Below are 26,583 nucleotides of genomic sequence, written 5' to 3' on the forward strand. Positions count from 1 at the left end.
TGGTACCTTCATTACAATTAATGAACTAATAGTGATAAATTATTAGAAACTAATGTCCATACTTTATTTGGATGTCCTCAGTTTTTACCTCATGTCCTTTTTCTGTTCCAGGACTGCATCCAGGATGCCAGGTTAGGAGTCATGTTTCCTTAGGTTCCTCTTAACTTTCCTTGTTTTTGATGAGCTTGACAGATTTGAGAAATACTGGTCAGGTCTTTTATAGGAAGCCCCTCTTGGAATTTGATGTTTGTTTTATGATTGGTTTTCTCGGGGGTTTTGTGGAGGAAGACCACAGAGATGAGGTTCCATTTTCATCACATCATACTGAGGCACATACTATCAACTACTTATTTTTTTTTAAAAAGAAACTTTCTCCTTTATTATGGAAAAAATGGAAAATACAGATGAAGAAAACAGAAGAAAATTAAAAGCAACACAATCTTACTTCACCTCCCATGAAGAAAACAACTTGTGACATTTTGGTGTATAACTTCCACTTTATCTGTGTTGTATATTTCTAAAAGATAAAATAATATTGAATGTATTTTATAATATATCTTTTAGCATATTCTGAAATCTTTAGATGATAATGTAAATATTTACTAATGGATATGTGGATGAATGAACTATGTTTTAGTAATACACTTTAATTTTTTCATTATAAGTAATGCAATATTATTATTATCACAAGCTTGTTTGTAGTCAAGTCTTTATTGACATCTTTACCTCCTTAAGATTTGGGTGTATATCCTTGCTAAGAGGTGTGCACATATTTGAGGTTTTTGATACATATTGCCAAGCAGTCTGTATTTTGCTTATTACCCATGTCATGTGGCAGTTCCTATTTCTGAGTATCCTAGCTAGTGCTGAGAGTTACCACTTCTACTGTTTAAAATTTTTATGTAGTTAGACCCATCATTCTCTCTACCTGTCTGATTTCTTGATGGTATTTCTCTAGTAATTTTTATAATTTTGTTTTACTTTTTAAACCTTTTAAAATTGAGAAAGTGCATGAAACATAAGTGTATAGCTTAACGAATGATTTTAAAGCGAATGCCCATGGAGCCACCACCCAGAAATAAACATTGTTAGCAACTGGTCATATGCCTCTTCCCAGTCATAATCTTGAAGTTAACTACTATCTTAACTGCTAGAGCAATTGTTTTCTGGGTTTATTGTTACCTTGTAAGACCTAATTATTCATACCTAAACACTATAGATTCAGATTGCCTTTGTACAGAGGGAACTCATACATTAGATGTTATTTTTTTCTTCTATAATTGTATTAAGATATATTTAAAGTACCATAAAATTTACCCATTTAAAGTATGCAGTTCACTGGTGTTTCATATATTTAGAGTTGTGCAACTGTTACCACAACCTAATTTAGAACATTTCAGTATCCCCAAAAAGAAACCCTGTAGGTATTATTAGTCATTCCCCATTACTCCTTCTTGTCCTCACTGCTCAGGCAATCACTAACCTACTTTCTATTTATGGATTTGCCTATTCTGTACATTTCACATAAATGGAATCATGTAGTATGTGAATGTATAATGGAGTCATGTAGTATGTGGTGTTTTGTAACTGGCTTCTTTTACGTAGCAGATGCTTTCACGGTTCATCCACATTGCAGCATATATCAATACTTCATTCCATTTTCTAGCCAAAAAATATTCCATTGTGTGAATATATATCATATTTTACTCATTCATTCATCAGCTAATGGACATTTATTTGAGTTGTCTCTACTTTTTAGCTATTATGAATAATTCTGCTAGGAACATTTGTGGACAAATTTGTGTGGGTATAGGTTTTCATTTCTCTTAGAGGTATAGTTGACCCTTGATCAATGCAGGACTTAGGGGCTCTGACCTGCTGTGCAGTTGAGAATCTGCATATGACTTTTGACTTTCCAAAAACTTAACAGCTAATACCCTATTGTTGACTGGAAACCCTAGCAGTAACATAAACCATTGGTTAACTCATATTTTGTACGTTATGTGTATTATATACTGTATTCTTACATTAAAGTAAGCTATAGAAAAGAAAATGCTAAGATAATCATAAGGAAGAGGAAATACATTTACAGTTTTGTACTGTATCAAAAAAAAAAAAATCCACATGTGAGTGGTCCCGTGCTTTCAAACCTATATTATTCAAGGGTCAACTGTATATCTGGGAGTGGAATTGCTGAGTGATGTGATAAATCTACGGTTAGCATTTCAAAAAATGGTCATACTGTTTTCCAAAGTGGCTGTACCATTTTACATTCCCTCTAGCAATGTATGAGGGTTCTAATTTCTTTATATCCCTGCCCACGCTTGCTGTTTGGCTTGGATTTGTTAATGATGTAGTTTTTATTTGATGGCTAACTATGTTGAACATCTTTTACTATGTTTATTGGCCATTTGTATATCTTCTTTGGGAAGATCTCTTCACATCTTTTGCCCATTTTAAAATTGGGTTTCCTTTTATTGCTTTTGAGTGTTCTTTATATATTCTAAATACAAGTCTCTTGTCAGATGTATTATTTGCAAGTATTTTTTCCTGTGGGTTGTCTTTTCACTTTCTTGATAGCATCCTTTGAAGCAAAAAAAGTCTTTAATTTTATGAAGTCCAAGTTACCTATTTTTTCTTTGGTTGCTTGTGCTTTTAATTATTTAAGAAGCTATTCTCTAATCCAAGGTCCTCAAGATTTATACCTATGTTTTCTTCTAAGAGCTTTATCTCTTACATTAGGTCTTAGGTTCATTTTGAATTAATTTTTGCTGTATGATATGTAGAACTTCATTCATTTGCATCTGGGTATCCATTTGTCCCAGTACCAAAATTGTTTTGACATCCTTGTCAAAAATCAGTTGACTGTAAATGTGAGGATTTATATCTGTGCTTTCAATTCTGTTCTACTGATCTGTATGTCTGTCCTTATGCCAATGCCATACCGTCTTGATGTAGCTTTGTAGTAAATTTTGAAATTGGGAAGTATGAATCTTTCAGCTTTGTCTTTTTAAAGATTGGTTGGGCTATTCTAGGTCTCTTGCATTTCCATAGAAATTTTAGGATCAGTTTGTCATTTTCTACAAAGAAACCAGGTGGGATTTTGATTAGGGTTGCATGCAGTCTGTAGATCAATTTAGGGGAATATTGCAATCCTAATCAATGTTGGGTTCTGATTCCTGAACATAGGATGTCTTTCCCTTTTTTTTTTTTTTTTTTTTTAGGTCTTCTTTAGTTTCTTTCAGTGTACTACTCGTGTTTTGTATTTTTGTGGTTTTCAGTGTACTAGTCATATAGTACTTCTGTTAAATTTACTCCTAGGTGTTTTATTCTTTTGGCTATACTTTTGTTGGATTATTTTCTTAACTTTATTTTCAGGTGGTTAATTACTTAGTGTACAGAGGTACAGTTGATTTTATATATTGATCTTGTATCCTGACCCATAGCTGAACTTGTTAATTTAGTTCAACTAGTTTTTTAGTGGGTTCCTTAGGATTTTTTGTATATAGGGTCTTGTCACCTGAAAATGGAGATCATCGTACGTCTTTCTTTCCAATCTGAATGCCTTTTATTTTTTTCTTGACTAATTGCTCCAGCTAGAATCTCTAGTACAATGTTGAATAGAAATGATAAGAGCAGATATTTTTGTTTTGCTCCTCATCTTATGGGGAAGCATTCAGTCATTCTCCATTTAGCATAAATGCTAGCTGTGTGTTTTTTAAAGATAAAGGTGTTCTTTAGACTTTTATTCACTTAACATTTTGTTGAGACTCAAGATGTAGCATGTAGCTGTATCTCATTCATATATATACATATACATATATATGTATATATATATGTGTGTGTGTATCTTTGATTTGTATGAGTATTCCAGTTTATTTTTCAATCTACTGACCATAGATTTTTAATGTTACTTCCTAGTACAATGTACATACATTTTTATTGGATATATATACTTAGAAGTGAAATTGCTTGTAGTATATGTGTTTCAACCTTAATAGGTAATACCAAACTTTTCCAAAGGAATTGTGCCAATTTACATCCCCACCAGAAGTATATGAAAGTCTTAATTGCTCTCTTTGCTAACACTTGATATTTTCAGGTTTTTACTTTTAACCATTTAATGTGTAATGGTAGTTTATTGTGATTTTAATTTGCATTATCCTAGATTATTATTGAGATTGAGCTCCATTGAAAAACCTATCTGTATTGTGTTTATTGGTGTGTGTGTGTGTGTGTGTGTGTGTGTGTGTGTGTGCATGTGCCTGTGTGTGTGTGTATGTGTAGGACTTGCTGATGTCCCTCCTTAGTTTTTTTTTTTTTTTATTTAAAAAAATTTTTTTTTTTAACATTTTTTATTTTTGAGACAGAGAGAGACAGAGCATGAACGGGGGAGGGTCAGAGAGAGAGGGAGACACAGAATCTGAAGCAGGCTCCAGGCTCTGAGCTGTCAGCACAGAGCCCGATGCGGGGCTCGAACCTACGGACTGTGAGATCCTGACCTGAGCCGAAGTCGGCCACTTAACCGACTGAACCACCCAGGCGCCCCCCTCCTTAGTTTTTAAATGACTGTGTGTGTGCATGTGTTCTGTTGATGTGTTGGATTTTTTCCTTTTTTAAATACCTTTTTGTATATAAATTCTTTGATGGTTGTGTGTATTGTACTTATCGTCTCACTTTTTTTTTTAAATCAGTTAAAAAAATTTTTTTTTAAATCAGTTAAAAAAAAATTTTTTTTAATGTTTTATTTATTCTTGAGAGACAGAGAGAGATACAGAGCATGAACGAGGGGCAGGCAGAGTGAGACAAGGACACAGAATCTGAAGCCGACTCCAGGCTCTAAGCTGTCAGCATAGAGCCCGATGTAGGGCTCAAAGTCACGAGCCGTGAGATCATGACCTGAGCCGAAATCAGGTGCTGAACCCACTGAGCCACCCAGACACCCCCGTCTCACTTTTAACCTCTAAATTTGTCTTTTAATGAATGGAAGTTTTTTAACTTTAGTCAAATTTATCAATCTTTGTGGTTAGTGCTTTTTATGCTCTCTTTAAGAAACCTTCCCTGTTATCCTATGCTGCCTTCTAAAAGCTTTAATGCTTTGTCTTATACTTTAACCATCTCTCTGGAATTGCTGTCTTGTTAGGGTTTTTCTGCTTACTCTTTCTTGTTTACACCTTCAAATGAATTTTATAGTTAAGCTTGTTTTATTCCAGAAAAAAAAATCCTGACAATATTTTTATTAAGATCACGTTGAACATATGCATTAGCCTAGGGAGAGTTGATATTTTTATGATGTTGAATTCTTTTATCCAAGAATATAGCATGTCTTTTCATTTCCTTAAATCTATTTTAGCCTCTCAAGATTGGTTTGAGACTAGCTTGTTGTTTTTTTTTTTTTTATCTTTAGGTTTTTGCACAATTCTTGTAAAATTGATGCTTAGGTATTTTATTTTTGCAATAGTAAGTAGGGTATTCTTTTTCCATTATTCTTGAGCACTGTTTTGTATATATGACTTATACATTTTGTGTTATAACCTGTTTTCTAACTCTCTGTTTGTAGTGGTTTTTCCATTATATTTTAGGCTTTCCGAGATAGAATTATATCATCTGTTAATGGAGATAATTGTACCTCATTTTTTTCCACTTATGCTCCAAATTGCTTTCTCTTTCTGGTTACATTAGAGTTCCTCTATCTTATTTAGATGTTGATAGTTTAAATTGCGTTTTCAATGTGACTGTACCATTTTGCATCACCAGAAGCAATGTCTGAGGTATCAGTTGTTCTACATTGTTGTTAAAACTTGGTGTTGTTAATCTTTTTTAATTTGAATATTTCTAGTGTGTGTAGTGATACCTTACTGTGGGTTTAATTTTTATTTACCTATTAACCAGTGATCTAAGCATCTTTTGCTGTGTTCTTCTTTCCCTTTCTTCTTCCTCTTTTCTTCCTGATGTGGTTAATTGCCATTTGTATATATTGTTTGGTCTTCAGAAATTTCAGGATATAAGCCCTTTGTCTGATATGTATGATGTGAACATTTTCTTCCAATCTCTCGTTTACATTATCATGTTCTTAATGATATCTTTTGAGGAGCAAAAGTTTAAATTTTTATGAATTTAGATTTATCAATGATCTCTTTTATAGTTCATGGTTTTGGGTCCTAATCTGTCACACAGATTTTCTTTTAGGATTTTAAAGGTTTGATAGTTTTACCTCTTACATTTATATCTATATAAATAAATCATTATGGATTAGTTTGTTAGTATGATGTCCATTTTATTCATACCAATATCCAATTGATATAATACCATTTGTCAAAAAACTTTTCATTGAGTTGCCTTGATATCTTTGTTGATAATGAATTGGTCATTTGTGGCCCATTTCTGTACTCTCCATTCTGTTCCCCTGCTCTTTTTTGCTGTTCATATTCTTGATACTGTAGCTTTACAATAAGTCTTGAAATGTGTTGGACAAGTCCTTCAGCTTTGTTTATTTTCAAAATTGTTTTGGCTATTCTAAGTTCTTTGCATTTCAAAATCAATTTAATGACTGGTTTGTCAGTTTCCACAATAAAGTCAGATGGAGTTTTGATTGGGATTGTGTCACATCTATAGATCAATTTTGGGAGAATTGACATCTTAAGAAATTACTATTTGTCAATTATAGCTAAATAAAGCTGAAGGAAAAAAAATTGTCTCCCAGTTTCAGAACATGCATGATATACCTCTCTATTCTTCAGTTTCTCTCAGTAATATTTTGTAGTTTTTATACAGAGATTTCTCTTTGGTAGATAACATTTCCCTTTAGATTGACTTTAGATTGAATTTAGAATTGAAGTTAGATTGAATTCCCTAATTTTCTTTAGCATTTCTTCTAGAGTATGTCTGTTGGCAACAAATTCTTAGTTTTCTTATATGAAAATGTCCTTATTTTGGCTGATTATAGAATTCTGGATCAACTGTTCTTTTATTTCAGCACTTTAAATATATGTTCTTCCCCTGTTTCTGGCCTTGGTGATTTCTGAAGAGAAATCTATTATTATTTAAATCCTTATTCTTGTGTGTAATGGTGTAGTTTTTCTTTTGTTGTTTTCAAGATATTTTTCACCTTTACATTTCAGCACTTTATGATGTGCCTAAGTGTTTTTTTTTTTTTTTTTAGTTTATTTCATTTCATTTGGGGTTCACTGAGCCTGTTGAAAATGTAAATTTATTATGCCTTTAGTAAATTTGTGAAATGTTGACCATTATTACTTTAAATACCTTTTCTGCTCATGTGTCTTTCTTCTCTCCTTATAGGTTTACAATTACACAACTTAATTTTTTTTTATCTTTCTCATAGTTCCTCACACTTAACTTTTTTCCATCTTTTTTTCTGTTTTCAGATTGGATAATTTCTGTTGAGCTATTTTCAAGTTCACTCATTCTACTGTCATCTCTGTTTTATGAAGCCTGTATAGGGAAGGCTTTTTATTTCATTTTTTTTTTAACTTTCAGATACTGTGTTTTTCAATGATAAAATTTCTATTTGGTTCCTTTATAGTTTTTACTTCTGTGTTAAGAATTCCTAGTTTTTCATTCACTTTAAATATGTTTTCTTTTACTTCATTGGACACAGACATAATAGTTGCTTTAAACTTTGAAAACTCTTTGTGATAGCTCCAGCATTAACATCTATAGATTTTTTTTTCTTGCAAGTTAGTCCATTTTCTTGGTTAGTTGTGGGTCGAGTAATTTTAGATTATATACAGACCCACTTTGCAGATACTGAGTTTTGTTTATGAATCGGCAACCCTATCAGTGCCATTTTGCCAACAATATTTGCTGATTTCATGTCTCTGTCACATTTTGGTAATTCTCTCTGTATTTCAAACTTTATTATATTCATTATGGTGACCTGTGATCTATGATTAGAAATCGTTAAAAGCTCAGATGTTGGTCAGCATGTTTTAGCAATAAATTATTTTTTAATTAAAATTTATATATTTTTTAGACATAATGCTATTGCTCACTTAATTAACTCTTCATTTGAGTAGCTTTATTGAAATATTTGCTTTACTGTAGTGGTCTGCAATGAAATCTGTGATATCTCTATGGTATGCCTGTAGTAGACATATGATTTTTATGTTGTGTAGAAACTTGTATGGGTGTTTCAGATCTCAATTTATTGATTCAAGCCTTTGCTACATTGGTTTGAATCCATTCTTGTATGCATACCTCAAGAGTTAGTCACTGTGAGATATGTGTGTATGGTTCATATTTCAGTTAAATTCTCTAAATATTTGACCTGCTGGTTTGTGGGTTTGTTCTGTGCGTGCACAGTTCAGGGCCTTAGACTGAGGCTTGCATACGTTTATGCACAGAATTCATGACTCCTTTTTCTGGTTTTCTTCTCTCTCGGAGTCTTCCTGCTCTCTCTCTTTATCGTTGGTTTTCAGCAATTTGATATTAATACAACTTATGGTTTTTCTTCATTTTTCTGTTTGAGATTCATTGAGCTTGTAGGTTTTAATGGGGTTTTAGTTTTCATTGAATAGGAAAATTTTGGTCATTAAAAAATTTTTTTTTATTATGCCCCCTTCCTCTCTCCTTTTCTGGGACTTCAGATACAGTTGGGTTAGATACAACTTAACATGCTCAGTATATTTCTGTTTTAGTCTTCTTTCTCTCTATTTAGTTTTGTAGAGTTTTATTGCTGTGTTTATGTCTGCTGATCTTTTCTGCAGTATTAACTAAGCTGTTAATCTCATGCAGTATATTTTTCATTTCAGATGTAGTTTTTGGTCTAAAGTTCAGTTTAGGTCGTTTTTGTATCTTCTGTTTCTCCCATTGTACTCATGTGTTTTCTCTTACCTTCTTGGACCTGCACAATATATTTAATTAATTTTACCACTGGCACTATTGCTGGCACCATTGTCAGTTTCTGTTGATTTTTTTTCCTGGTTGTAGTTGATACTTCCCTTTTATTTTATTTAAAAAAAAATTTTTTTTTTAATGTTTATTTATTTTTGAGACAGAGACAGAGCATGAATGGGGGGCGGTCAGAGAGAGGGAGACACAGAATCTGAAATAGGCTCCAGGCTCTGAGCTGTCAGCACAGAGCCTGACGCGGGGCTTGAACTCACGGACCGCGAGGTCATGACCTGAGCCGAAGTTGGCCGCTTAACCGACTGAGCCACCCAGGCGCCCCACTTTCTTCCCTTTTATATTTTCTTTGCTTATTTGCAGGCCTGGTAAGTTTTGATTAGATGCTGGACATTTTGAATTTTATATTTTAGATGTTAGATTTTGTTGTATTTTTTAAAAAATATTGCTCTTTTTTGTGACACACTTAAGCTTCCTGGGATTCTTTCAAGGTCATTTATTTATTTATTTATTTACTTACTTACTGGGTGGTCTTAGGAAAATATTTCTTTTTTTTCTAATTTAAATTTTCAGTTAGTTAACATATAGTACAATATTGGTTTGGTTTCAGGAGTAGAATTCAGGGATTCATCACTTACATACAACACCCAGTGCTCATCACAAGTGCCCTCCTTAATACCCATCACCCATCTAGCTCATCTCCCACCCACCTCCCTCCATCAACCCTGTTTGTTCTCTGTCGTTAAGAGTCTCTTGTGGTTTGTTTCCCTCTCTTTTCTTTTTTCCCCCATTTTCCCATATGTTCATCTGGCCCCATACTGAGGCAATATTTGATATTCTATGAATTAGGAGATCTTTTCACTATAGTTCCTTGGAACCCACAGTATTTCCAGCCTTATTCTTTTCCTGCAATTCTTTCCCTGGACTTGCAGTAATTTTCTCACATGTATACACAGATCTCCAGTGCTCTCTTTCTGTGTAGCTTCCTTTCCCATAGTATTTCTGTCCTTAAATTCTAGCCATTTTAACCTTCCCAAACTGAACTCTGCAACTTGGTGAGATTGCTAAGCTCTTTGGCCTTTCTCTCCCCATGCCGCAGGCTGGAAACTTCCTAGGGAGATAGCAGCAGCAATCATAGGGCTCACCTTGTTTGTTTTTCTTTTTTCAGGGATCATTATGGTGTGCTGCCTGCTGTCTAGTGATTGAAAGCCATCCCTTAACATAATTTATTTGGTTTTCCAGTTTTTTTACGGCAGGAAGATAAATCTGGCATTTTTAATCCATTACGGCAAGGAGCAGAAATTCTCCAGTTTTGAAATTTATTGAAACTAAAGTTGGGATTAAATTAGCATGGCTTTTATTTTTTTTATTTTCCCCCCTAATTGCTCAGATATTCATTCAGACTGGTGTTTTAGTAAAAGAGATACAGAAATTGTTAGTTAGGATGACTAGTATTTTACTTTTCACTTCCTCCTTTATTTTCATGTTGTTTCTCTTAGAGTCATAAAGGGCATGTGTATACAGCACACAACTTACCAAAAACCAAAAAAGCATGCCATATTGAAGTTCATCTGGTTTAACTCCTTTCAGTGAGGCAGATGGTCTAAGCATAATAATGGCCTTCTTATGAATAAACTCACTTCTATATATGGGGACATAGCAAAGGTGACAAAGCTTATATATGACAAAGCTTAAAACTGTTTTTGAAACACCGGTATATAGTTGTATAAGTCACAAAACTCTTCACAACTGCAATCACTTTCAGGAAATAACCATGCTTGATTTGTTACTCGATTTCGTATTCAACATGATGATTTCTCCTTTAGCATTGTACAGCAAGAAGACCCAAATGAAGAGCTTCCCAGAGACGAGGTCGTCCTGAAGCTGAAAGCACAAGTGCAGCGTTTGCTGGGGAGCAACTCAGTGAAGCGTCATCTGGTGTCTCAGTTACAAACTGAGCTCAGAGACTGTCATAAGAAAATTGAAGATCTCCAACAAGTGGACAAAGATGAAAAAAGCATCAAGGTTGAGGTTTGTAGAGTTAAAAAGCCATTTTTAAAAATTTTTTTTTTCAACATTTATTTATTTTTGGGACAGAGAGAGACAGAGCATGAACGGGGGAGGGGCAGAGAGAGAGGGAGACACAGAATCGGAAACAGGCTCCAGGCCATCAGCCCAGAGCCTGACGTGGGGCTCGAACTCAAGGACCGCGAGATCGTGACCTGGCTGAAGTCGGACGCTTAACCGACTGCGCCACCCAGGCGCCCCTAAAAAGCCATTTTTAAAAGACTTTAATGAAGAAAATGCTTACAGTCTTCACATTTAAATCAAGCCTTTGTCTTTCAAGGTCTCATTTGATTTTATTTAGAAGTAAAGTGTAAAGGAGGGAATGCCACATAAAGAAATATATTTTCTAGTTCCTTTTGCAAAGCACCTCATAAATGAGATGTTAGTTAGGCAAAATTCCTTTACCACAAATCCAAGGAAGCAGTCTATGTAACAAAGTATGTGCATTTCCTCAAGATTGGCTTGTATCAGCAGTGTTCTAAAGCCTTAAATTCTCCACAGCTAAATCCCTTAGCATTTTGTCTATGACATTTCTCTCGCCCATGTTCCTATAATAAGAGTCTTTCTATATAAGGAAATTAATTATGTAGTGGTGGCGTTGTAAGTGAGAAAGGCACAGAAACAGGTTATGTCAGAATCATTGAATCTACTTTTATTTATATTTTTTATTTATTATTTAAAAAAATTTTTTTAGTGTTTTATTTATTTTTGAGAGAGAGAAAGCGTGGGAGCGGGGGAAAAGGAGAGAGAGAGACACAGAATCGGAAGCAGGCTCCAAGCTGTCGTCACAGAGCCTGATGCAGGGCCCAAACCCACAAACCGTGAGTCATGACCTGAGCCAAAGTCCGTCACTCAAGTGGCTGAGCCACCCAGATACCCCCGAATCTACTTTAATATGCTTCAGTTGGCTTCCTTACTTCATAGATGAGGAATGTGACTTCATAGATGAGGAAAATGAAGCTGGGGGAATGTGTGACATTTCTGAGGTTAGAGTCCATCTTTAGGCAAATTGAAACTAAAACACTTGACTAATAATAGTCAAGATTATTTCCCCAAGATCTTGCTATCACAGAAATTCTTACCCTTGCCCTCATTTAACAGCTTCCTTTTCTATTCTTCCATATTTCCAAATCCCAACCATCTATGCTCTCAATAGAAAAACAAAAAACAAAAACAAAAAACCTAGTAATGAAAGGGAAGGGGGAAAATGAATGTAGGTGGTGTATTCCTTTTCCTTCTGGAAGGAAATAATATTTTACTTCCTACTTTAGTACTGTTTTAGCTCCTGATTCTTTAAACTGGGAGTTGTGTTCACTAAAATAGTCCTATTAAGGTATGTAAGATGTTATATGGTACTAATTATTATGGAATTTTGATTGTATATATTTTCCAAAAAATAATAATGTGTTTTCACTGTTTAAATCCTGCCCAGTTGGGCAATATTCCTTCTTCTGAGTAACTGTATTTGATGAGCATAACGCTGATTTCAGTGTTAACAACCAAATGAGAAAGAACCCCCAACCTCCAGCACATTGAACATCTTTATGTCAAGCTGTCTTGTTTACCCGTTTTTTAAAAAGGATGAGAATAAATGCGCATGTTTCAATTTGTGTTAGATTAGAATCGATTGGTTCAAGTATTTTGGTGAGAGTAGCCTAGGATTTAGGAACGTGTTTTTGAGTCTTGAACTTTAGCTCAGGTATCCACGGTTCTTGCTCTGTTCTCTACTGAAATTACTAATGGCATTTGCCATAGAGATACACTTCCACATATGTGGCAGTTGATGGTGGCCATGCCTTATGTTTAACAAAATTTAATCTATACCTTTGCCTCTATAGATCAAAGGGAACGATCTCATTGTTGAATATTCTTTTTGTCCAGCTACTCTTGCCATAGTGATTTCTCAGCCGTCCATGTTTGGTTTTTCTTAAAAGTGTGACTTACCAGCCTGTGCTGCTTGTCTGTCCTGCTTGCACTTACTATATGCGAATTTCTTGAGACTCTTGTCTGGATGATTCTCTGCATGTTTGCTCAATAAATATTTGTTGAATCAATATACCTATTAATCCTTTTCTAGATGGAGGAAAGGGAGAGGAAGTAGTAATTTAACCAACAAGTGTTTTCATTTTTTTATTTTTTTAAATTAAAAAAAAATTTTTTTTTTTTGCATTTATTTTTGATAGAGAGAGGCAGAGCACAAGTGGGGAAGGGGCAGAGAGAGAAGGAGACACACAATCCGAAGCAGGCTCCACGCTCCGAGCTGTCAGCCCAGAGCCCGACGCGGGGCTCGAACTCACAAACAGTGAGATCATGACCTGAGCCAAAGTCGGACGCTTAACCGACTGAGCCACCCAGGCACCCCATCCAACAAGTGTTTTTATATAAACACTCAAGTTCACAGTCATCTGATCAGCCCATGGACACCTTCAAACTTTGTCTTTGCCTCTTACTTACTTCCCACATCTTTTCTAATGATCTTTCTAGTTAGTTAGTGTATAACATCAGAAAACAAGGTTGGGAGGTATATGGAGGAAGAGCAAATCATTCAGCTTAAGCTTTGGTTTTGTTTTGTTTTAAAGCTACTCTGTGCAAGGTCTTATGGGATTCAGTGGAAAGAAACAATGGCCATTCCTTGAAGGAATTTAGGATCTACAACAGCACTATCCAATAGAAATTTGATGGAGCCATATATATAATTTAAAATGTCCCAAGTATCCCATTAAAGTAAAAGTAATGGTGAAATTAATTTTAATAACATATTTTATTTAACCCAATAAATATCTTCTCAATATGTAATCAATGTAAAATTATTAATGAGATGGCTTGCATTTATTATAATAATAATAATTATTATTATTTTAAATTTACATCAAAGTTAGTTAGCATATAGTGCAATAATGATTTCAGGAGTAGAATCCACTGATTCGTCCCCTACATACAACACCCAGTGCTCATCCTAACAAGTGTCCTCCTTAATGTCCCTTACTTATTTAGCCCATCCCCAAACCACAACCCCTCCAGCCACCTTCAGTTTGTTCCCTATATTTAACTTATGTTTTGTCCTCCTCCCTGTTTTTATCTTATTTTTGCTTCCCTTCCCTCATGTTAATCTGTTTTGTATCTTAAATTCCACATCTGAGTGAAGTCTTACGATGTTTGTCTTTCTCTGACTGACTCACTTTACTTAGCATAATACACTCTAGTTCCATCCACATTGTTGCAAATGGCAAGATTTCATTCTTTTTGATTGCCTAGTAATATTCCTATACCACATCTTCTTTATCCATTCATTTATCAATAGACATTTGGGCTCTTTCCAAACTTTGGCTATTGTCAGTAGTGCTGCTACAAACATTGGGGTGCATGTGCCCCTTTGAAACAGCACACCTGTATCCTTTGGATAAATTCTTAGTAGTGCAATTGCTGGGTGGTAGGGTAGTGCTATTTTTAATTTTTTGAGGAACCTCCATGCTGTTTTACAGAGTGGCTGCACCAGTTTGCATTCCCACCAGCAGTGCAAAAGTGTTCCTCTTTCTCCACATCTTCGCCATCATTTGTCGTTGCCTGAGTTGTTAATGATAGCCATTTTGACAGGTGTGAGGTGTTATCACATTGTGGTTTTGATTCGCATTTCCCTGATGATGAGTGATGTTTAGCCTTTTTCATGTGTCTGTTAGCCATTTGGATGTCTTCTTTGGAGAAGTGTCTGTTCATGTCTTTTGCCCATTTCTTCGCTGGATTATTTGTTTTTTGTGTGTTAAGTTTGATAAATTCTTTATAGATTTTGGATACTAACCGTTTATCCGATATGTCATTTGCAAATATCTTCTCCCATTCTGTTGGTTGCCTTTTAGTTTTGCTGACTGTTTCCTTTGCCATAGTTTTTTTATCTTGATGAGGTTTTTATCTTGATGAGGTTCCAATAGCTCGTTTTTGCTTTTGTTTCCCTTGCCTCTGGAGGCATGTTTAGTAAGAAGTTGCTGAGGCCGAGGTCAAAGAGCTTTTTGCTTGCTTTCTCCTTGAAGATTTTGATGGCTTCCTATCTTTTGTTTAGGTCTGTCATCCATTTTGAGTTTATTTTTGTGTATAGTGTAAGAAAGTGGTCCCGGTTCATTCTTCTGCATGTCGCTGTCCAGTTTTCCCAGCACCATTTGCTGAAGAGACTGTCTTTATTCCATTGGATATTCTTTCTGCTTTGTCAAAAGATTAGTTGGCCATACATTTGTGAGTCCATTTCTCGGTTCTCTATTCGGTTCCATTGATCTATGTGTCTGTGTGTGTGCCAGTACCATACTGTCTTGATGACTACAACTTTGTAAAACATCTTGAAGTCCGGGACTGTGATGCCTTCTGCTTTAGTTTTCTTTTTCAGGATTCCTTTGGCTATTTGGAGTCTTTTCTGGTTCCATAAAAATTTTAGGATTGTTCGTTCTAGCTCTGTGAAGAATGCTGGTGTTATTTTGATAGGGATTGCATTAAATATGTAGATTGCTTTGGGTAGAATTGACATTTTAACAGTGTTCTTGCAATCCATGAGCATGGAATGTTTTTCCATTTTTTTTGTGTCTTCTTCAATTTCTTTCATAAGCTTTCTATAATTTTCAGTGTATAGTTTTTTCACCTCTGTGGTTAGGTTTATTCCTAGATATTTTATGGGTTTTGGTGCAATTGTAAATGGGATCGATTCTTTGATTTCTCTTTCTGCTGCTTCATTATTGGTGTATAGAAATGCGAGATGGTTTGCCTTTTTTGTCTCCGTGCCAAGTCCTTGAAATCTGACATGTATTGTCCACTTACAACACGTTTCATTTTGGACAAGACACATTTCAAGTGCTCAATAGCCATGTGTGGTTAATGGCTACCATATGCAACAGTGCAGATCTATAAGGAGAGGGACATGCATAACTTTGTGTAATAAGGATGATATTGGTTGCAGAGTGTTTTGAGAAGGAATAATTAACCAGAGTTGGTTGTAGGGGAGATGATAAGGCAAACTTTAGTGAAGTCTTTAAGGAGGGAATATCTGATCTCTGTCCTGAAGGATAAATGCAGGAGGGAAGGTGGGAAGGAACATTTCAGCCTTGAGCAGAAGTATTTAAAGGTTGTAGCAAATAAGCTGGTGTAACTAGGGAATAGGGCATGTGAATAGAAGTCTATATTGTATAGGCTCAGTCTTTCTGGAATCTTTGAGGCCAAAAACACATAGATGTTACATCAATTTTTAGGATAATACCATAGCTAGCATTAAATCCTGAGGTTAATGAAATACTGTTGAATGTCTCTGCTTGCTATCAGCTTGTTAAGAGACAGAACATGTCCTTGGATATCTTTTTAAAGAGAACTGGGTCATTGAAATCCTCCCCTAAAGCCTTTCTAAATATTGAAAAGGCTAACAAAAATATTTACTATGTAATCTTACTTGGCATGTTTCTTTTAGTGAACATTTAAAAGTATTGATATATTTATTACTCTATAACATTGTAGTATCTTATGTTTGTTTGTATCCATCTTATATAGAACAATTAAAAATTATTTCAGAGTCTGTTGATTTTGCTTTCGTGTCATTTGACTATTCATAGCAGTGCTGCTTTATGATATTTCCAGGGTAATATGTGATGAAGATTAGGAATTTGTCTATATGTAGCACTGTGCACTGATTGAGAGTGCGTTGAATTCTATACTGTTCATTCTAGTTGAACAACTGGACCATTAATGTAGAATGTGGTAAAGTCCTTAGGAAAATTAGTCTTGTAGTCAGGGCCCACATCTACATTGATTTTTTTTGTAAGCATAATGAATAAAACACAGAGGCCTTTCTGTATCTGTTACTCAAAAGAAATCATTAACTAACCACAAGTTGTGGTTAGAGCCATTCTTTGATTTCAAGGGACCCAAGTCAATGTTGAGTAGCCAACTCAGAAGGTTTCTACCTGGAATCTTTTTAGTCATAGAAATTAGGAAGATAATGTGAGAGTTGATGTATTACATGCCTTGTTTTCTTGAAGGTAATCTCTTTAGTATTCCAACTTCAGAAGTTTTGTTATGACGCCTATGTGGTCCTTTTCTTTTTAAAATTGTCCATAAGGATTTTGTGCTGACAGGTACAAGTACCTAGTCCCTGAGTGCCTGCAGTGTGATGATATGTCAAAGCTGAGTGTCATAGCTAGGCATGAAAATTGTTTTTCCACGTATCAGTATGATGTTACTTTCATTCATTTCATTTCATAGTAATAAAAACTTACCAGTGGGAAAGAATGGACAAATTAATATCACAAACTTTAAAAAGTGGAGGCCAAGTTAAAACAAAATGAAAATCACTCTAATGAGTCCATAGAATCCCTTAAAATCTCATTAGTATCCCCAAATCTGGAGAGAAGCTAACAGAGTAGGTATTTGTAGTTCTCTTCTGACTGGAGTAGAAGCAGTGGCTTCTGGGAAATTATGGCAAGTGAAAAAGGGAAAGTCAACAATAGTCTCCCTGTAAAGGAAGTGAAGGCTATGAATTCAAAGACTGAGCCAGAGCCTTGGTGTTCTGTCGCCTCACATGTGAATGAAATACAAATACCTCCCCAATGAGGAGAATGAATCTTGGTTTAGGATATTTTTTAAACATTGTGGAAGAGAGCTCAGACTTCAGGTAAACACATAAACCAACAAGTCAAATAAAGTAGATATTTAAAAAAAAATCTTTGTGGCCCCATCAATGAACAAAGAATTCATAAAGATTAGATAAGGAAGATACTTAGATGGTAAGAGGAAAATGCAAAGTTGTATAAATAGATCTGGGAGGATGAAAAACAAATGAACAGTGAAGGTATGTAAGAGGTTCTGCTATGAGAGCAATGCAAGAAATGCAAATGAAAGCAACTATTGGCTACCCTTTCCCCATCAAATACAATAATTATTTCAAGACATTCCCTGCCATTGGAGGTAAAGAGAGTTGGACACATTCTCTCAGACTACCTGACAATGTACATTTGCATGACCTTGTGGGAAACAATTTGCCAATAACTGTCATGAGTCTTAAAAATTGTACCTGTTGAATAAAATGTAGATCTATGAGGTAATAGAGATTATATAATAGAGATTATATATAAACAAATAAATGCAGAAATAGAACAGATGCTAAACTTGGTGTAAGATAAAAAATAGAATATTTGCATTGCATAGTCTCAAAGTATCTCCTCATAAGATACTTATTCTAAATTACAAGTAGGAAATTATAGCTTTACAGTGATAGTGCCTGCAGATGCTACCTTCATTTATTGATCATCACCAGTGATGAACCACGTTGATCTCCTGTGTCTCCTGAAGAGTGCACATAGCATTTCTGTGGCATTCATGTAAAAAATGGATGACCTGAATTTAATAATGAAGTGACATCAGAGAAGCCCAAATTGAAGGCCATCTTACAAAATAACTAGTTGATACTCCTAAAAAGTGTCATAGATTTGAGAGACAAAGCCTGAAGAACTGTCCTTGGATTGAAGGAGACTCATGAGCCATGACAACTCAATGCAATGTGGAATTGTCGATGAGATCCTGAACTACAAAAAGGACATTAGAGGAAAATTGGAAGATTTTGTATAGGGTCTGTAGATTAAGTAGCAGTGCTATGTCCTAGTTAACTTCCTGGTTTTGATAATTGTATGGTGGTTATATTTGGGGATGATGATAAAAGTTACATGGAAGTTATTTGTGATGTTTTCACAGTTTCTTTGTAAGTATGAAATTACTTTCAAAACCAGCAGTTAGAATTTCTTAAAAACCTGAAAAACTTTTGATTTCTTTTTAACATTTAGAGTAAAACAGATACCACGGAAAAACCAACTGATCAATTATGGCCTGGGTCTTCTACTTCTGATACGATTGTGAAAGATGACATTCTGCGGCTTAAAAATGAAATTCATGTTTTACGACAACAAAATCAGGTGATGAAAAAGTTTCCTATATGTTGTGAGAATTCTTATGACCTCATTATATTCAAAGGATGTAACTGACTTTTCAAAAAAAAGTTGCAGAGGCAACATGAGTTAGTAGACAGGTTTATTAGTGGGTGAATAAGGATTCCAGTTATTTCCCTTTATTGGCCATAAGGTCATTGTTTTCTCAAAAGGTAGGTTAGTGGAACTCCAGGCTCCTGGGTCTATAGGAGCATGGCTGCTGGAGGTGTTCTTCTCTGGACCAAAAAAGTTAAACCTTGTTTATATGGTTGTTAAGATTATTGAATCCTAAGACTTACTTTAAGGGATCGCTTACGGAATACTTCTCTGGCTAAGTGTTTCTATTTCATGTAGTTCAAAATGAATACAAAATTCTTAACTCTTAACTCCTGTCATAAAGCTACTTGTCAAATAAGTGAATCTTACAAGCCATAAGGAGTCTTTGTAGAATTATGAAAACGATACATCAGTGTTACAGGGTAGAGATAAAGCATGGAAGATAATAAAAAATAAGATTGGACTAATCAATGAATATGATGTTTATTTTCTCTAACTGCTTTATTCTTTTGTATCTAGGAACTTAAAGAAACTGAAGAAAAACTGAGAGATACAAATCAAGACTTATGTAATCAAATGAGACAAATGGTACAAGATTTTGACCGTGATAAACAGGAAGCTGTGGATAGGTAAAGTCTATGCAGAGGTCTAATGCCTGACTCTGCCCTTCACCGCCCTGCTCTCCCACCCGCCAGAAAAGATTCAAGAAAAATTATGGTGTGAATCCTCCCTACTGAGATCTTACTGAAGATGAGTCTGTGGCTTCTCAAATTAGAATTTAGAACACATTTTCCATAGAAATGATGTTATGTAGTGGGCTGGGTTCTATAGCACCATCAAAACTGCAGTTCATTGAGATAGTATAGCTTAATGGTTTTCATAAACTAGTCTGGGAAACTATTCTTTATAAGGAAGAAATCTGTGGGAGGGAGTATGTCTTCCAATTACCAAATCATAAACTTGGAAACAGAGTTTTGGAACATAACATACTTGTGAGTTGGGTACTGCTAGTATTTATTTCTAATATAGATAACTTGGAATTTTGGAACTCTACCCTATTATTTCAATTAATTTTTTATAAACAAGTCCTCAACAAAGACTATTACCTTCTTGAAGGACTAGGGCATTCTCATATCCAAGTTTCTCATTTTTCTCTGGAAACATTTAAAGAGAGAAAATTTTGCAGAATTTAAGATCATCCACTAGGAATTAATTATTACTTTTGGTTGGGGGGAACCAATCTGACCTTAATTATAATTTGCATTAGAGAGAGGGAGTGGGAAAGAAAGGAAGAAAAGGAAACCAATTTATCCTGGTGTTTCTAATAATGCTGGGCATTTCTTTAGATTCTATTGTCCGCTTTCTGTTTCTAGGTGTGAGAGGACTTACCAGCAGCACCATGAAGCCATGAAAGCCCAAATACGTGAAAGCCTGTTAGCAAAGCATGCTTTGGAGAAGCAGCAGCTCTTTGAGGTTTATGAGGCAGCTCGCTTGCAACTTAGGTGAGAACGAGAGAGTTTAGCTACCCTTCAAGCTCTAGAGACAGCTTTCTCCTGTTCTGTAGCTTAGAGGAAAATTGTTTTGCAGCTCTTATATATATATATATATTTTTTTTTTTTTTCCTGGTGGTCATTTGGTTGCTGGTTTTGTGTATCCAAGGTCTGACTTAGATAACATGAATAAGGAGATGGCTGCTGTGCAAGAATGTTACCTGGAAGTGTGCAGAGAGAAGGATAATCTAGAATCAACTCTGAGGAAGACCATGGAAAAGGAGCAACAGGCTCAGGAGAAGAAGGTACAGTACAAGTTCATGTTGTGTTTGTTTCAGCTCTTTTCTCTGGCCTCACTATTGTCATGGAAACCAGTATACTTGTTCTCTTGTGAAACAGGGAAGGCCTATGGAGAAGTCTCTTTATTTTTGGCTATCACACTCTGATAGCTCACAAAATACAGTAAATATTGAGATGATTTTTAAAACCTCAGTAGAAAATGGCATACATATAGGAGAAAATGATTCTTCCTTATATTTATTCCAAGTGGCAAAACAGCGTTCTAAAAATAAATGAGAGTAGACCCAAACACTGTGAGTCTGAAACCCAGGGATTCTTGCTTTCCACTTTTGCTGGCTCCTTAGTTGAACCTACAGAGTCCCATGGGTGATGCACAGCATATTCCCTCAGAAACATTTTCCTCTGACCCATTTCTGTCTCAGTACCCAAGTGTCATTTTATTCTTCTGGGGAGAAGGGCAGGAATTTGAACTTGGGACTTAGGATAGGGAAGGTAGAGAGCTTTTCAGGGAAGCTCTCATTTTTTCGGGAAGCTGGAGGGGCTTCTATACTTTCCCCTCCTGCCTGAATCTTCCCAGTTGCTGTTGGTGAGTGTCCAGGAGTAAAATCACATGTAAATAGTCGCCCGTCTTTTCTTCCCTGTCCTGCCTGGAGCCTCATCCAGACACACGTCTGACTCTCCCTTCCATTTTGGACCAGGCTGCAGACCACAATTTGAAAGCCACCTGCGTCAAGATTAGAAAATATTTTTAAAAGCCTGAGTAAATGTTCTATACAGAGGTTTTCTGAACAAAGTTATATTAAAGCAGGCTCTTGCTACTACACACTTTAAAAGAATAGAAAGAGCAGGTGAGGAATTCAGCTCTTTTAATGTTTGTATTTTTTTGAATAGATTAATATGGTGAAAAAACATGCCATGTATACATATCGTCTAATGGAAAAAGAACTTCTAAAGCGAGCTCTTTTAGTTAGTGCTGACAGTATAAAAGTTAGAAGGGATCTTAAATTACTTAGAAATTAAGGACTTAGCTTTTCATAATGTATAAAAAAATTAAAATAGGGAGATCTCTGCTGTGATTTTTTTTCTTTTTAAATACGTAAATTGACAAGAACAGAAGAGTAATTCTCTCAAAGAGGTCATTGTTTTCAGGAATACATTTTCTGGTACTTTTCAAAGAATCAGTTTGGCTATAAAATTAGATCTCATATAATCTGTCGCTTGGAATTAACAGCTGCTGCTGACCAACACTGGCTCATGAATGCTTGTGCACCAAAGCAGGGAGGAAAGTTAAAACTGCTATTTGGCCCTTCCAAAAAATCTTACAGGTTAAATATTTTTCTTTAAAGATTTTAAGTTGTCATACAGTGAAATGGACTTTTTCATTTGGTGTTTGTTCTATACGTTTTTAACATGTGACTTAACACATGTATAGAGTGATGAGGATACAGAAGAGTTTTATCACCCTATGAGACTGCCTTATGCTGTCCCTTTGTAGTTAATACCTAGCCCCACTGGAAGGGCCAGTGTACTTAACGCATGAGAAGTGTAATTCCTTTCTTCTCTGGAATTCTTTAGTTTTTTAAATTTAGATTTATGTAAATCCATTACAAAATTTAGTAATTTTTATAAGCCAGTCATAACAGAACTTTAAACTTAAGAGAATTTATTTAATCTTTTCATATCCTAGGAAATGTTTCACACTCACAATGGAAGAATCTTATTAAACTCAAGCAAGCTAGGGAACTTTCATGGAAGTTCTCTGCAGGCCATAAGGCATTTTCCCTGCAGTTGACTTTCCGGTCAGTTACTTAGTCTGGATACTGAATTTATAAGATAGACAACAGCAAGAGTCCTACAGTGTATTTCCCTGTTCCATATGTGCTCTTTTCTGAAACAGTTGTTGAGTTAGGCCATGGGTTAAGTAAGAGCTCAATGCCAAGTTTTAAAACTTTTACTAACACACGGAACTTTCCTCACATGTCAACCTGGCTTGTTCAGAGAGTGGGAGAAAAGTCATCCACACAGAACCCCTTGGACTCTGTAGTAATCATTGGAGGTCATGAATTTGCAGACAAGGCAAAGATGGACGATATTCCCATTCATAATGTCATTTCTGTATACGTTAGTCTCATCTGTACAATTGTAATACATGCTAAGTCAGTCCTTAGAAGTTAGAGGGGTTTTTTTTGCTATCTGGGGCATGCTTATCAAGTGTAAGTGTTTTAAAACTATTGAAAAATTTTCTTTCATGATAAAACTTTTAGAATTAGATATTTCTGTAGTATGTTCAAATGGCAGATCCCTGTGCTCAATAAATCTATTACTTCTGTAAAGAGAGGGTAGAAAGGTTTTCCTTGCTATGGTAGACTGCAAAAATGGCCGCACATTCTTCCCATCACTGAATGCATGCCCCTTCGGAGTGTGACGTTCTAGCAATTCTCAGTAAGAGGTCATCTGTTTCTCATCCCTTGGATCTGATTTTGGCCAATGGGACATTAGTAAACATTAGGCAAAAGGAGTCTTAAAAATAATTTATGCATTGGGACTTACAAGCTTGATACTCTCAGGAACTCTGTGGCCACCACTGTGTGAATGATCTGGGATAACCTGCCGAGTGATGACACATGTGACCACGTCACCTTTCTAGCAGACATCAAGCTAACCCCCAGACGTGTGGGTGAGGCCATCTTAGACCATGTGCTTCAACTGCTTGCAGAGGTCAGCTAAATTGACTCAGAATCACCCCCCAGATGACCAGGGAATCATGAGAAATAATAGATGTTTGCTGTTTTAGTTTAGTTTTGTTGTTATGGTCAAGTTTTGGCTGGCTTATTATGTAGCAAAGCAATTGATATATATGCACAAACATACAAACACACAGAAAATTGGTAGCAGTTTTCTGTTCTGGGTCAAAAGGAAAGTAGATACATATGGAAACAACTCCTGAAGCATAGATATACACAGGTAAGACAATGTGAGGATTCCTTTTAAAGTCAACAAAAAATAACTGTGATATATGACATGACACTGGACAACTTTCTCAGCCATGTGCTAGTTCAATTGTTTTAGTACAACTACAGTTTCTATGACCTGATTGTGAAGAAATGGGTCCCTTAGTCACTGGAGATTTTCTGAAATCATATAGCACTGAAAAAAATAGATAGCATCTTTTTGGTATGTGCCGTTGGTGGAGAGGAATCAGATGGCAATTAAGACCAAAATAAGCCAGGTCAGGTGTGAACCAGGAAAGAAACCAGACAACCAGGTAGCATGAATCAGAAATAATGGTAAAGAGACACAGAGCAAAAGCTCTTTTGCTGCGTGGCAATAGGTATGTGAAGTGTATACTTCTCTGGCATTATATTTTATGAGCTTCAGTGGGACCACCAGAAAACCGTTTCAAAAATTTTCACACTGGGGACACCTGAGTGGCTCAGTCGGTTAAGCATCTCACTCTTGGTTTTGGCTCAAGTCATGGTCTCATTGTTGGTGAGTTCGAGCCCCATGTTGGGCTGCGCACTGAGTACAGAGCCTGCTTGGGATTCTGTCTGTCTCTGCTCCTCCCCCACTCACCTCTCTCAAAATAAATAAATAAATAAACTTAAAATAAAAATTTTCACACAAAAACTCTTATAGGTGATTTTGATCCCTGAGTAGAGTTTTGTTAGAGTTTTCAGATCAACTGGATTCCTAAAATAGAGAATAGTATATGAATAGTTCAAATTATTAAATTTGTATCTGATAGTTGACAGTTACTATTTCATAATGCTTTAGCTAGTTTTGAGAAAAACAATTGTCTTTGGTAATGAAAAAAATATGCCAGTCTGAATTTATTACAGGATGCATACTTTTAAGATAGAGCAATAATTTTTGTTTTATATCAGAATATATGTATTTCAGAAATGTACATTTTTTTTCCTGGTCTGTGATACCTAATGAGTCCCATGATGGGTGGGGTGTAAACATAAATGTCAGTTAAACTTGTTAAAAAGTTGTTCTTCTAGTAACATATTGATTGTGTTAGACACTTTTTCTTTTAATATAGCCACCTGTAAATTTTTTATCCAAATATTTGAGATCCAAGCAGGTCTTTACAAGACAGTTTATTAGCTGATTGAGTTAGCATGTAGGAAGATCATTTGTCTCTGTTGCTGCCAGTACCTGCCTATGACCAATATTTTATAAATTTGCCTTGGAGAATATTAGTATAATACAGAGATATTTACTTGAATTTTGTTTAAAGAGACAGCTATTGGAGGAAAGAGAAGAATATGTAAACAGACTGCAGGTGGAACTTGAAGAAAAGTACCAAGACACCCTTATGATGGAGAAGAGCAAGTGGCTGAAAGAACAAGAAACTGATATTAAACAGCAGGTTGACAATGAAGTGATGTTAGCCAAATCACACTGGGATGAGGAACAGACAGAGGTGTGGGTTAAAATTTCTTTTCAGTCACCGTGTTTGGAAACTGTAGTATTAACTATAGAGAGACCATTCTTCCTGAACAGACATAATTTTTCATTGCCAAGCACCTACGTGATCATTCATTTCACTTCTTGGGATTGGGCTTTGGGCAGCTTACACTAGTTTTATTTCTTAAAACTTCTCCCCTCTCTTGTCCCTTCAATGCAATTCAGGATATAATGGTTTTTGGAGGGGTACTTTTTGATTCCTCAAAATGAAACCCTCCTCTAATTTCATATTGTGGAATGAGTCAGATGACTCTAGACCAGTCTATAATAACAAATAGATAACCCATCCTGTGGATTAGAAGGAAGAAGTAATGACTGGGCAGGCTCAAAATCACAAAAAATTACCTCTTTTACCTAAGTAGCAAATGAAATTACTAATAGTTTTCTAGAAAATTAAGAACCAAATTATGATCTTGAAAACTTAGCTGGAAGGGAAATCAATTTTCAAGCTTGTCGACACTAGATTCTTTGGTCTGCAAGATTGCTATGACCTGGGGGTGTGGCTACCTAACGGTGGATAGTAGACCACTGTCCTGTCTTTCAGCATCCCTCTTCATCTCCCACCCCCACCCTCTGCAGCAGTTCATTAATCTAGTGCTCGAACCTGACATTCTTTTACTAATCATTTTTTAATACAGAAATATGTATTCTGGAATATATACATTTATGCCGGTAAAATATGGATAGCACAAAACAAATTCTCTATTTTTACAATGTTGCACATTGTTTTATATTTGAATCTGCTAACCATTTATTTACCAGGAGGATGAGATAGAGAAGTAATGTTTTTGTGAGACTGTCAGGAAAGCATAAACTGCTACACAAGATTGCCATTTCAAATGCAGCAATGTAGCCTGGGACTGTGGTAGCCAGGGAAGCAGTCTGAGAACTCTGGATACCCAGGAGGTGGGAACCAGGAACAGAGAAAAGCAACTTTTGCTGTTTCACAGTTTTGCCTCAGACTGACTGTGTTTTGATCCATCCCACTATCCTGTTGAAAGCAGAAAGTTGTCATTAAGACATCTTTCTAATGATGCCCCTCCTTCAATGCACAGTAGACTCAGTAGAATTTAATACCCTAACAAACAAGAGTCTAATGTGTTCAAGTAAGTAAAACTATTTTCAGATCGTGCAGTTTTAGGTTCATTATTTAGACTTAACCCAGTGCCTGCTTTGTGGAAAGCCTGGTGTTGATGGAAAAATACATATTAATAGTATAAATTTTCCTCTTAAAAAAAAAAAATCATGCCACCTTTGTAGTGGCAATGTCAAAGCTTCCAGAAGGTTGCATCTTGAGAGCAAGAAAGCCTGACCTATGGCGGTATACTTCTATCTCCCATGTGATTTATGCCACGTACATTAGGGTCCAACAGTAACTTTCAGGATTT

General features: G+C 35.6%; 1 protein-coding gene across 13 annotated transcripts in view; it reads left to right on the forward strand.

Moving 5' to 3' along the window:
• CEP152 (centrosomal protein 152) overlaps window positions 1-26,583 on the forward strand; it is a 105,508-nt gene that overhangs the window by 35,670 nt on the left and 43,255 nt on the right. For 10 of the 13 annotated variants that reach the window (XR_007153126.1, XM_047863522.1, XM_047863521.1 and 7 more), the window contains 6 exons: window positions 10,692-10,896; window positions 18,735-18,863; window positions 19,452-19,561; window positions 20,306-20,434; window positions 20,592-20,727; window positions 24,966-25,151. Coding sequence is in view for 12 of the 13 variants with exons in the window: in XM_047863522.1 (XP_047719478.1) it covers window positions 10,692-10,896; window positions 18,735-18,863; window positions 19,452-19,561; window positions 20,306-20,434; window positions 20,592-20,727; window positions 24,966-25,151 (895 nt within the window). In the remaining variant the exon portion in view is untranslated. The remainder of the gene's footprint in view (window positions 1-10,691; window positions 10,897-18,734; window positions 18,864-19,451; window positions 19,562-20,305; window positions 20,435-20,591; window positions 20,728-24,965; window positions 25,152-26,583) is intronic. The other 3 variants (XM_047863531.1, XM_047863529.1, XM_047863530.1) reach the window with 1 other exon arrangement.

The sequence above is a fragment of the Prionailurus viverrinus genome, chromosome B3 (genome assembly GCF_022837055.1).
Source record: "Prionailurus viverrinus isolate Anna chromosome B3, UM_Priviv_1.0, whole genome shotgun sequence".
NCBI classification, from domain to species: Eukaryota; Metazoa; Chordata; class Mammalia; order Carnivora; family Felidae; genus Prionailurus; species Prionailurus viverrinus.